Raw genomic sequence first — 12,537 nt, 5'->3', positions numbered from 1 at the left:
CCCCGTGCTGTGGTGGGCGCGGATGCGGATGCAGACGCTAATTGCTGGCGACGGGGCCCGCATGGCGGTGGGAGAGGGGGTGTGTACGGGCACGTGGCGAGGGGGTGGGGGCGGCCCGCACGTGGGCCTTGACTGATTGACGGCGTGGCAGCGTGGGGCTGCCAGGTGGGACCTCGGAGCCTGCCCGCCTGGCAGTGCCAGTGTCACGCCGCCCGCTCTCTCGATATCCGGTAGGGGATGGATACGAAAATTCGAATTATCCAAATCCGTATCCGTTTAAAACGCTAATATGATATCCCTAATCGTATTCGTTTTTAACGTGGATGTTAAATGGATGTATCTGAATTCGATTTCTCATATTTTTCTCTATCCGATTCCAGATTCGTATTCGACAAAAATGTGAAATATCCAACAACATCCGTATCCGCAAAGAACAAAGTACCAAATGAAACCATCTAAAACGTCTTACATTACTAAATACTAATTACAAATGATGCTAATTTTCATATTACTAATAAATAATTATTTACACAAGTTAAACTATTAGAAAGTTAAAATTATGTTAACTAAATATTAGTGGTATATAATGATAAATTTTAATTAATTATAATATGACTAATCATATTAATTTTAAATATATTATACTATTCATTAAATGAATAAATCATATTTAAATGTATTAATGAACTTATTTTTATTATTAAATGATATATATTTACGGAAATACTTATTTTTATATTTATCTTGATATATTTAACTATTTATTAATAAATATGTTATGTTCAATAAGATATCTATTATGTACCTCATAATTTACTCCCAACTTGTAACATAATTTTTTATCAATTATAAAACTATTGATAAAGCAAAATTGATACTTATTATGATCCTATGTTATAATCCAAGCAAGTATCCGAATGCGAGTCCGAGTTCAAACTATTCGATAATATTTGTATTCGAATTCGAATTAAAATATGGTAAATAATGCTATTCAAATTCGATTGATACGTCTCCTGAATCCATCCGGGATTCCAGTGGGACGGTGAGCTCGGTCGTTAACGGGCCCTGGGCTGTTACAGTTCGACGGGTCTTTTCGGCCCATTTTGTTTATTTAAGCGGCGAGCAGGCCCACCAAGGTGGCACTACTTGGTTTGACTTTGGGCCCAACGACCATCATAACAAGCATAAAAACCTTTCCGTGGCTCATGGTGGTAGAAATTGATTTTCGGAAAAAAAAAAAATAGTTCGTTTTCAACCATTTTTTATTCTACCCAAACATAAAATTTGGTATTTCTAATCACTTTCACCTCTATGTCGCATTTCTCACATAGTAGTTATTTTAGAACATATAGTAAATTTCTGACTGACCGAGCATTGTTTTCATCCTAGTCCCATACGTCCATACATCCAACTTAATTGTAAAAATAGAGTATATACAAAAATAAATGTCCCTTTTTTGCGGCAACTTAATATTTTGTGAACAGCGCATGCTACTCTCTTTTAAAAGAAAAATTGGGTATATCTTAATTTTAAAAAAGGAGTCAAATGTGGCTAAGTAGAAGTCAACACCAATGGCGAAGTAACAAAGATACAAAACCTGGGGAAGAAGAGCATCCGTCTGCGACCTCAAGCGAGGAGCAGCCGCGCGTCGACCAACAAGAAGTCGCTTCGTGCCTTTTTTTTTTTGACGGCATACCGGGCGTGATTATACGTGTCCGGTAATGTACACTACCCAGAGTGATTTCAAAAAGAAAAGGAGAGAAAGAAATACACTAGCGACAGAGTAATTAACATGCAGGTTACTTTATCAAATTCATTACAGGACTCATAAAAGCGCGGCACGCGACCATTAACTCGTCGTAATAAGGTCGCCGGCGCCCGCCTGGCCGGCCGTCGCGGTGCGACGGGTGCCGCCGGCTGGTTTATGCGCTGCCTCTGCCTCTCACGTATAACGACGGCGCCACGGCACCGCCCTCGCTGCTGTCAGCTGCAGCGCCCCGCCGGCGCGTCCGCCTGCTCTTCGCCGTCCTGCGCCTCCGCCGGAGTGCGGCGACCGTGTCGGTGAACGCGCGGAGGATGTCCCTGTGCACCGCGCGGTCGTTGAGGTGGAGGTAGCAGAAGAGCAGCTCCTCCATGAAGTCCCAGTCCACCGCCGGCGCCCCGGCGGTGGCGGCGGCGGCGCTGCTGCGGTCCGAGGCGGCGTCCACCATCTCCCGCATGGACCGCCGGAAGTCCTCGTACGGCGCCGCGGAGAACGTCACCACCGCGACGCCGGCGCCGCCGAACACCGCCTTATTGGCCGGTGCGGCAGCAGGCGTTGGTGGCAGCGGCGGCGCCATGTCGTCGCACTCCTCGCTGGCGCCGTCGCTGCTGCTGTAACGATCCCGCGGCGACGACGAGCCGCCGTCGACGGCCACAGCCGCCCCAGTACTCGGACCGATCCGGAGTGACCTGAAGTTGACGTTGAGTGCGTCCCCGAGGTCGTCGTCCTCGTGCGCGTGGCGGTGGCGGCGGCCGGAGGCGAAGGAGTGGGTCCGGGGATTGTGCATGCACCCGGAGAGGAACGACGCGGCGGCGGAGGACGATGGCGTCGGCGGCTCGCCCTCGCCGCTCGCGTTGGCCTGGTGGCCGCCACCGTGGCGGGCGTGGAGCTTCTTGAGGGCTTTGGACAGGTGCAGGAACGACTTGTGGAGCTGGAGCCTCGCGCGGTTCTTGCACGCCGCGGCCTGCTTGGCGCTCTCCTCGGCCATGGCGTCGACGTCCTCCTCCTCCTTCTCCATGCCTGCGATTTCTTGAACTCTCTTTCTGTGGATCTTGAGACGCTTTTTTGCGGTGGCTCTGATGTTCCAGAGGAGGACGAGAGGCTACATTTATGTGCACGGCCCGGGAGAGTTACATGTAAGGTCATGTTTGGTTCCACGGGACCTCCTTTTAGTATTTTCTAATCCCTAAACTTCTAAACAGAGGGGCTAAATAAAGATAGTTCTCTAGTCTCTTGGGATGACTAAAGAGGACTAAAGGCTTAGAAGGACACCCCCTACCCCTCATTATTGCCCCGTTCCCCATCTGTCTTGAACCCTCCCGAACGCGTCGCCTCTACCCATTCTCACTCGCTGCCCTCCCCGCCACCGCCCTCGCTGCTCCCCACGCTGCCATCACCGTCCCCTCTCCTCCCCACGTTGGCGCCACCGCCCCCGATTAGCGCTCTAATTTCCTCTGATATGATGTTCCATTACTACTAGCTTTGCTATTTTATCATGAGTTGATTTGCTATGATGTGATACTCCATTAGGTAGTATATATGTTGATTTGGTCCATTAGGTAGATTTAGCTAATTATGTTTTCTATAATAGAACCATTTTGACAAGGCTAATTGGACCGAAGAAAGCACAAATATATTATGTGATCTTGTTGTTGAACAAATAAGGGTAGGGAATTGTCTAGATGGGATAATGTCAACTAGAGGTTACAATGAGATACGACAATAATTTTTTACAAAGACTGGCCTCACATATTCAACCAAACAAATGAGGAATAGATGGACTCAATGCAAGACCCTTTACACTTTCTGGTTGTTTAAACAACATACTGCATTAGGCCGAGCACCTGATGGAACAATCCAAGCACCGGCTGCCTTCTAGAAAAAAAACACACAGAGGCAATTTATCTTTGAAGCGTGTCATCATATCTTCATGACTGTGATTATGACTTTACTGTGTATGTTCATTTGTGCATTTGTGCATTTCAGAAAAATCGGAGTATAAAAAGTTCCAGTACGGCGTACCTCCGTACATGGAACAACTAGCTGAGATGTTCTATGGGGTGACAGTAGATGGATCCACCTCATGCATCCCTGGACAAGCACCTCATGAGTTTGAAGGAACATACGGGATGAGGAAGGTGAATATGCAGATGGAGAGGCTTTCTAAATAGTCCAATGAGTAGTAGCAGCCGCAAGAGGGCAAGCAACACTACAGATACAGCCACAAGTCCACCCAAAAAAAGCAAAAGTTTAATGTTGAAGATGTTTTAGGGGCTGATTACAGAGTTACAAACTGTCAGAAACGAGGAACAATAAACCTTTACAAGCAACAAGATAAGCTAGGAAAAGCAAGAAAAGCAAGAGATGAAATAAGAAATAGCAAGATGTTTGTGGAGTGTGGGGCAACTAAAGATACAGAGGAATACTTCATGGCTACTAAGTTGTTTCGAGATGAATACAACTAGGATATCTTTTGCCAGTTTGATTTAAATGAAGAAAGGTTCATGTGGTTGAAGAGATGGTGCAACGACAGGAATGAGTGATGATTTTAAGTGATTTGATGTAGTAGCTTAATCTATGTGGAACCTCTGAATGTTTGTTACACTCTTTTTTGTGTGTTGAACCTCTGAATGTTTGTTAAACTTTTTATTGTGTGATGAACCTTTGAATATGTAATTTTATTTCTTGTTGAAGTACTTGCTGCTGTTGATTGTAATTATGATCATAATAATCCTATTGATGGTAATTTCTTGCTGGTGCAAATAGGTGACTGATGATGAGGACGCACTAGCAAATTATGTCTTGAGGTGTCAAAAGAGGAGGAGAAGAATTGCTATTGTTGCTAGTGCCATGATCAGTATGTACCACTTTGACACATAAACGAACAAATCGGAGTACAGAGTACCAATAGAAAGTGGTTATGAATGAATCATGAAGACACTAGGAAATAGAAATTCTTACTACAACATATTTAGGATGAGCAGGAGTGTGTTTGATAGGCTTCATAATTTGCTTGTTGAGTCATATGGATTGAATTCCACACGGAGGATGTCATCAGTGGAGACTTTAGGGCTGTTTTTATGGATATGTGGTGCCTCTCAGTCTATTAGACAAGTTGAAAATCATTTTACTAGGTCACTCGAGACATGTAGTAGGAAGTTTGATAAAGTATTGCATAGTGTGAGCAAGCTTGCATCTGATATCATTAGGCCAGTAGACCCTGAAGTTAGGAGTGTGCATCATAGGTTGCAATCTCCTCATTTTTCTCCGTACTTTGACAATTGTATTGGAGCAATAGATGGGAACATGTACCTGTTGTGGTGCCACTAGCAAGGCAGTGCAACGTACGGGAAGATATGGATATACCAGTCAAAATGTGTTGGTCATATGTGATTTCGATATGAGATTTACTTTTGTCGTGGCGGGATGGCCTGGCTCAGTTCATGATATGAGGGTGTTCAAAGATGCAATTGAGCAGCACGGAGATAATTTTCCATATCCACCTGAAGGTATTGACATGTTATATGATCTGTTTTGTCTCATAGTTGCAATACTTGCCATGTGACTTACATAAAATTTTTGAATGTGTAGGCAAGTTCTATCTTGTCGACTCAGGGTACCCAAACCGATCGGGTTATCCTGCACCGTACAAGGGTACAAAGTATTATCTCCCGGAGTATCAACAAGGCCCAATGCCAAGAGGTAAAAAAGAGCAATTTAATTATGCTTATTCTTCACTTCAAAATGTCATCGAGCGATCTTTTGGAGTTTGAAGATGAAGTGGAGGATTTTGTTAGATCTACCGAGTTATCCGATGCCAAAGTAAAGCTAAATAATTATCGCATGCATGGTACTTAATAATTTTATTCGAGAGAGTTATTTGGCGGATAAGGACTTTGATTTGTGTGATCATGGTGAAAACTATGTTCCATTGTCCAAAGCATCATCTTTTCAAGGAAATATAGCTAATACGTGTCAAGGGGATGAAGATCAAAGCATGAATCAGTTTCATGATTAGATAGCCGATGGTTTGTTTAGTAGGTCATAGCTTTGATGGTTTCTAATGCATGAATATTATTTCAAATGTATGGATAATTTTTCAAATGTATGAGCAATTTGGGGAGTGCATAGCCGGCCAGCAGCGCGGGAGCAAGGGCAGTGGGAGATGCAGATTTTGTGCATTAAGTAGGGGTATTTTGGTATTTGTTCATCTACTTTAATGGCTCTTAGTCCCTGGATTCAAACAGAGTACGGATTAAAGTTTAGTCCATAGGCTAAACTTTAGTTAGGGACTAAAGGAACCATGCTCGCACTAAGGTGGTTTCACTTTAGTAGGTTGACCTTTGATTGATTCTCTCCCTGCTCCAAAGTACTTTGGTCTCCTTTTTCATACAAGGACAACCCGCGCACGCACACAAACGTACATGATGCATCGACATGGCCGCATCATCCATCGTAGGTGATGCTTGCACGACCGTGTCAGGATTAGCGTGCCACTTGGGATATGATAGTTCATTTTGGATTTTACTCAAGTCAAATTCTTAATTATACCTTTGATCACGTTGTTTATACAAAATCATAGCGCAAGATCTACAATGCAAATTTTTTTTTTCAAGATTTCAAGACTTATTTCACAATGAATTTAATGAAACCAATTTGTGATTGTGAATACTGATGTTTTTTTCCTACAAACTATCAAAGTTAGATAAATTTTATTTAGAACAAAATTAAAACTAACAATAATTTAGAACGAAGGAAGGGACTAAGTATCGGTTGATTGGAGAGCACAGCCCCGGTCAAAAAGGATCAATAAAACCAGACGTGTCCTAAAGCACGCACGCCTCCATGCGAAATGCGCTCACCCGAACATGATCATCGTTCACAAAGAATATATGAGATGTGTCATCAAACTTACAGAACTATGTGTCATGATGTCATCAAACTTTGGCATTCACTCAGTCACATCAGATGCAAATGCACTAGGATCTCGACAACACCTCTTTTTCACAAGGATCGTATGCAAAACTGCTCCCACAAAAAGCAGAGTGGAAACGGATTCATCAAGCTCATCGCACATGAATGGATCGCTCTGCCACTAGCCTTATAGCCAGCGAGTGGCTCGATCAGTGGCAGTGTGGCACAACACAAGACTGACGGCACAAAGCACACACCACGAGCACGAGGCTTTGTGCACATGTTTGTGTGGCTAAGCCAGTAGCTCGCGACCGGCGACAAGCACGAGGCCGACATTACCAAAATTCCAGGCCCTGTGGGGCTAACTGTCAGTGACTCACTTCTGCGCCGAGTCTTGGTGCAGCTGCCCTCCGGCAGCGATCGATCGAATGAGACCTGTGCTTGAGGCTGGGACTGAAACTTTTGCATCACAATTCACAAGGCACAGCAGGAGGCTATGAACGAGACTCTGCTGCAAGTTTTCGCACAAGATCTGATGAGACAGGTCAGGATCAAACGGCAGATCCAGGCTCAGGTGCAGCTGCCATGCCAGCCACAACGACACAATTGTTGCCGGAATCAAAACGAAAACATTAATACTCAGCCTACAGGGTCGGATCAACTACCTCACCAACAACGTATATCATACACGCACACATATACATACCAATATCATCACCAGGAACACATACTCGCAGTGGCATGGGTACCTGCTTCTCGATCAGAATTCAGAAGGCATCCCTTCCATGGTGATACCTGCCCCTGTGGCCTCCGGCCAGGAGCGGCCGGGAGAGCACCGGGAGCCCCCACGGCGACATGAAGATCACCGTGGGGCAGACCTCGGCCTCCGTCGTCCCGCTGCCGCGGGCGTGCCGGATCTTGGCCGAGAGCTCGGCCACCTTCCTCGGGATCAGGGCCGAGGTGATCCTGCCCCACTTCACCTTCTTGACATGGAACAAGCAGGGGGAAGCCACCTTACCATTCAGCGCCGCCGGCAGCCACCGCCACCGGGACCTCGGAGCGACCTCCTCGTCCAGGCATTCCAGTCGCTGGTACTGGAACAAGCCGCCCGTCCTGCCGCCGCCGCGGCCACCGACACTGACGACGCCGGTGTCCCGGAAGAAGCCCATCATGGCAGCTTCACTGCAAAAGCTGCAAGGCAGGAGATATAGGACACAAGACACTACAAGGAGGGTGTACACACAGACCACAAGGACACGAACAGTAGGCACATGGAACGAGCACCCCCAAAGCTGTACCATGTTGAGGAATTAGCATGAGCGGCACTGAAACGTGGAGATAGGGACAAAGCTTGCCCTAATGCCTGATTCCTTGCATCACATGGGGCTATGGACATCCTTTCACATCCATGTCCCTACTACTACATTCACACACACCTCTCACTGTCTGTCTTGTGCTGTTGGGGTGCTTGCTTGGCATCTCGAGTGTTTACTGGGGGAAAAAACATTCTTCTTGGCAGCCATGAGTCCACTGGCCCCATGCCAGCATGCACGGCGTATCATTTCGGATGGAAAGCTGGAAGGGTGAAGCATCCGGGGTAGAATTTTGTCCTTGCGCCCTTTTTTTTGACTAGTCAGGTGTTACTCAATCAGTTGTGTCTGCCATTGGAACTAGCAGGAATCTTGGCAATGATGCTCAATGGAAAGTGAAGCTTTTGTTCTAGGAGGAAGGGGATACTTTGGTTGGAGGAAAATATGAAAGAATATGTGAGAAGATCATGGAGAATTCATGGTGAAGGATGCCTGAGTTTAAAAAAACATGAATGGAGGTAAAACAATTTCTCGAGTCTTCAAGAGTAGAAGCAGTGCATTCTGTTCCATATCGAAACTCCAAACAAAAATATCAACTTTTGATATAGTCAGAAGTACATTAGCAGAATCAGGGAACTCCTAAACCAGGGCTCCCTCTACCAAATATGGAGTCCAGTACATGTTTTCAGTTTTTCCGACAATCGCAAAGGCAGAGCTAATCTATTTGAATGAGAATTTCCAAACCTCCCTAACATTGGATGATCCATCAGCAACATCATTGAGCCGCTCAGTTTGCATAGTGCCTAAAGAACCAAAAGTTAGTAAAAACAGTGATTGGATACCACACAGCGTCCAGAGAAACTGTTCGTAGTCTACAGTTATGTTCCCATCAACAAAGAGATAATAACTATATATTGTTATCGAATGTTGAATATCATATTAAACACGGATAATCTACATTCTGCAACTAGTTTACGTTTAGAACACATGTTGACACCATTCGTTCAGAGTAGAAAAAGAAAAGGGGGGAAAACTTACTCCCTCCCTTCAACAACATATGAGCTTTGGACAGACAAGATAATAAGAAATCTGACCATCGTTTGTGGTAAAATGTTAGTAGAAGTGCCTTCTCTTATACTATAAAAGTACTTAGCATAATAAATCTAGTTGATTAATAGCACTATTTCCATGTTACCAATCTAAATAGTTTTCATATATATATTAGCACTATCTAGTTGAAAGAGTTTGATGATTTCAAAATCTAAAATGTCGTATAATTCTGTAGATTGACACATGTAGAAGAAAGAAAAAAAAACATAAATGATCACAGGCAGACATCATTTCCCAATCTTTTTTTTTCACAAGTTTGCAAAACAAGCATTTGATCCTACTGGAAAAAAGCTATGGGGTACGTGGATAAAATCATGCTGATTAACAGTTCTAGACAGGAAGGACAGACAACTTACCATCTTCTTCAATCAAGCGTAAGAACGGCCTTGTGCCACCACCTACTCCAAAGTAATGCTTCTTCCCTGCCATGTAAACCACACCCCCAGGGTAGTGCAAGCACTGCAAAAGGCTTTCAGTGTGTAAGAAAGACAATATTCAGCAACCTATAATCTGGAAGAGAGAATATTCAGTAAAATGAAAAATTTGAAGGTTGACCTTCTTGATAAGCCTGTAGAGATTTGGAAGAGAAGATAATGCGTAAACAGTCTCAGCCATCAGGATGATATCATAACCATTATATGTTTTATCTTCTGTATCACCACTGTTTGTTTTGTCTTGCTTAGCATCCCCGGTAAGAAGCAGCTTATCCATTTCACTCCAATCACCAGCAAAGAAACCAACACTCCTAGATGTACATGTTTCTTCAGGTGACTTCTTGAAAAGATTGACTTTTACATTTGGTATTGTCAGGCACTTAAGCACCTCAGCATTGAAATCTTGGAAATGAATCAGACCAGCACCCTGACAGTTTTGAGTTTTGAAAATCAATATATGTGAGGAATTATTTCAATGCCAGAAAGGAAAGGATTAAGAGCAATACCTTAAGACCTGCAAAAATGCCAGGGAGGCCATGTCCACATCCAAGCTAAAGAATCAAAAGAAAATAGCTAATGTAAGTAGCGTGCTCAACACATTGGTTTCCTACTTTACAACTTCTTGTTTGAATATTTCTGTTACGAATTTTGGTCAGTGGTCACTTGGACATTCTACTGCAGATTATGAGTGCAGGTTTATTTGCTGAGTACACATGCATAACAGAGGAAGGTTATACAAAAATTAACTAGGCTCAGTAATCTCAGCAGAAAAAGAATTGAATTAATAAGGGCACATGCATAAACATGACACCTGAGAGCAAGCATCGCACCTCTAATACACGCTTGCCTTCTAGAAGCAATCTACCTTCTTTGATATCAGAATTGAGGGCCTTCACCAAGTCTAATGAACCTTCCCACAGCTTCAACCCGCCTGGTGCCAATGGTTATGCTCAACTTCACAGATCCAAATAAATACAAATATGTTGTAAAAACAAACAGTATTCAGTCTTCACCTTCATATTTTCCTGGGACCAAATCAGAGTCTTTGACCCCAAAAACATCAGATGTACTCACTCTCCCCTGGTAAAATTGAGAAAGAAAACCGGTTTATTAGTTTAGGATCATCACAAGGAGATACAAATGACCAGTGGTGTACACAGGCATGGGCCTCGTTTAATCAACTGAAACAAAATTCAAAATTTTATAAAGCTAAGTGTCTAAAAAATCATATTCCATCCTAATCTATATCAACATCGGATTAGCAACCATAATCATATTCCACATCTTAGACCCTGTGTTGCTTGCTGTTGCCCACCCACGATGCAGTTGCTAGCCACCCTATCATGCTCAATCAATGATAGCTTGAGTGAGTACTAGTGGTCATATAATGGACTCCCCTTTGGTCCCCTGATTCACAAAACAGGCTGAGAATAACCCATGGGATATGGGTATAAGGGCAAAATCTTGTCGAACAGCAGTAATAAACTTAACATCATAGTTGCTGCTAATGTGTTTCAGTGCAATTAGGGGGTTGGTCAGGCAACTATTCCAGAGCTTAAACAAATATTTTTCCTTTTTCTTTGGTCTAGGGGAGAGTGAAGGAGGGGAGGTTAGTGTTTGATGTCTTAAATGTTGCAACAGGGTCACTTTGTCCTTTTTCCGAAGTTTCTATTGAGTACTAAGTACAAATACTACAGGATCCAATGCTCTATTATGGCATCCTTTCTCACTTCATCCAATTGGATCTGCCGTTTTAAATTAAAAAGAAAGACACATTGAAGATGGAGGTAACTCAAAGCATAGTTGACCAATGGACAAGTCCAAAGTGCCAGTTTTTGGCATAAACACATTTTAGTGCCCAAAAGGCACATTGATGCTAAGAGCTAAGCAAAGGAAGTTTCCATCTCCTGACACTTGCATGTTCAATCAGCAGCATAAGGTAAGAAAATGATTAATACAGCAATCTAACACACTGTTTCCACTTATCACTTAGTGGGCTAAATGAAGCTATTGCAGCATGACAGCACATCAAATGCGATCATATCTTGAGGTGCAATCATGCAACTGACCTCTAGTCTGGGCATCAATTCAACATAAACAATTTTATCAATTCAACTTGAACAATTTTATCTATGATATAGTCTCGGTTTGGTTAGGCAGCACAATTTTTTATGCATAAACTGTAAATTTTGTAGAACTAAAAGGGATAAACTTGCTAATAATAGTAGTATTTGTCTTCCTTTTGTTTTGATTTGCTGTCTGTCATTTGTCTCCAAACTTACTGCATACATTATAAGTTTGATCTCGATATCTTAGGTAGAGTTAATTGGAAAATACATACAGAAATTTTCCATTTATGTATTTGTTAGCCCTTGATAGCTTCCGTTGCAGTATAGCACAGTTGTCACTGGATTACACACTTACACAGTGACAGAAGCATTTCCACAAACACAAAGCAAGCAAACGAGCAAGCACATTTGCAACCGCACCTTGTAGATCGACAGGGAGTCATCGACCACCACCGGCTCCAATCTATCTGCCGCAACCGGCGACTCCTGCAAGATCACCCAGAAGAGATCGAACCTTTAATGCTATAACCAAGAAAACAAGAACGCAGAAACAGAAGCAGAAAATAGGTGGAGATGAAAAGGTACCTCGGAAAGCTGAACCTCGATGGCCGGCGGCGGGGGAGGCGGAGGAGCACCGGAGTCGAAGCCGAAGCCGAAGGAGGTGCCGGGGGGGTTGGAGAAGGAGAAGAGAGGGGAGGCGAAGGTGGGACCGGTGGTGGCCGTGTTCTTGGCGGCCCCCGTGTCCTCCATTGGAACAGCTGGGAACCTGCCGCGGCGGAGCCCGGCGGCTAACAAGAGCAGGGGGAGGTGACGGCTTCGGGACGGATGGAAGCGTAGGTGCACGAGAGGTGGCGGAGGAGCGGGAAGGCCAGGGGAGGATGGCGGCGGAGGAGAAGACGGCGGGAAGATGCCGACAACGACGGCGTGGCCGGTTGCGC

General features: G+C 44.1%; 2 protein-coding genes across 2 annotated transcripts; both read right to left on the bottom strand.

The window, feature by feature from the left end:
- Positions 1–1,557: 1,557 nt before the first annotated feature.
- On the bottom strand, positions 1,558–3,141 carry LOC117845626 (uncharacterized). Its single transcript, XM_034726689.2, has one exon. The coding sequence runs from the start codon at positions 2,778–2,780 to the stop codon at positions 1,923–1,925; it is 858 nt and encodes a 285-aa protein (XP_034582580.1). The 5' UTR covers positions 2,781–3,141; the 3' UTR covers positions 1,558–1,922.
- Positions 3,142–8,555: 5,414 nt separating this feature from the next.
- Positions 8,556–12,537, bottom strand: LOC117846518 (uncharacterized). The gene is made up of 8 exons (XM_034727721.1): positions 12,185–12,537; positions 12,020–12,085; positions 10,544–10,610; positions 10,361–10,461; positions 10,037–10,081; positions 9,652–9,957; positions 9,453–9,555; positions 8,556–8,789 (listed from the first exon to the last, which is right to left on the bottom strand). The coding sequence occupies exons 1-8, from the start codon at positions 12,347–12,349 to the stop codon at positions 8,707–8,709; spliced, it is 936 nt and encodes a 311-aa protein (XP_034583612.1). The 5' UTR covers positions 12,350–12,537; the 3' UTR covers positions 8,556–8,706.

This window comes from Setaria viridis, chromosome 2 (genome assembly GCF_005286985.2).
Source record: "Setaria viridis chromosome 2, Setaria_viridis_v4.0, whole genome shotgun sequence".
Classification (NCBI taxonomy): Eukaryota; Viridiplantae; Streptophyta; class Magnoliopsida; order Poales; family Poaceae; genus Setaria; species Setaria viridis.
Note: the sequence above shows the minus strand (reverse complement) of the source record. Positions and strands in the feature narration are given on the sequence as shown.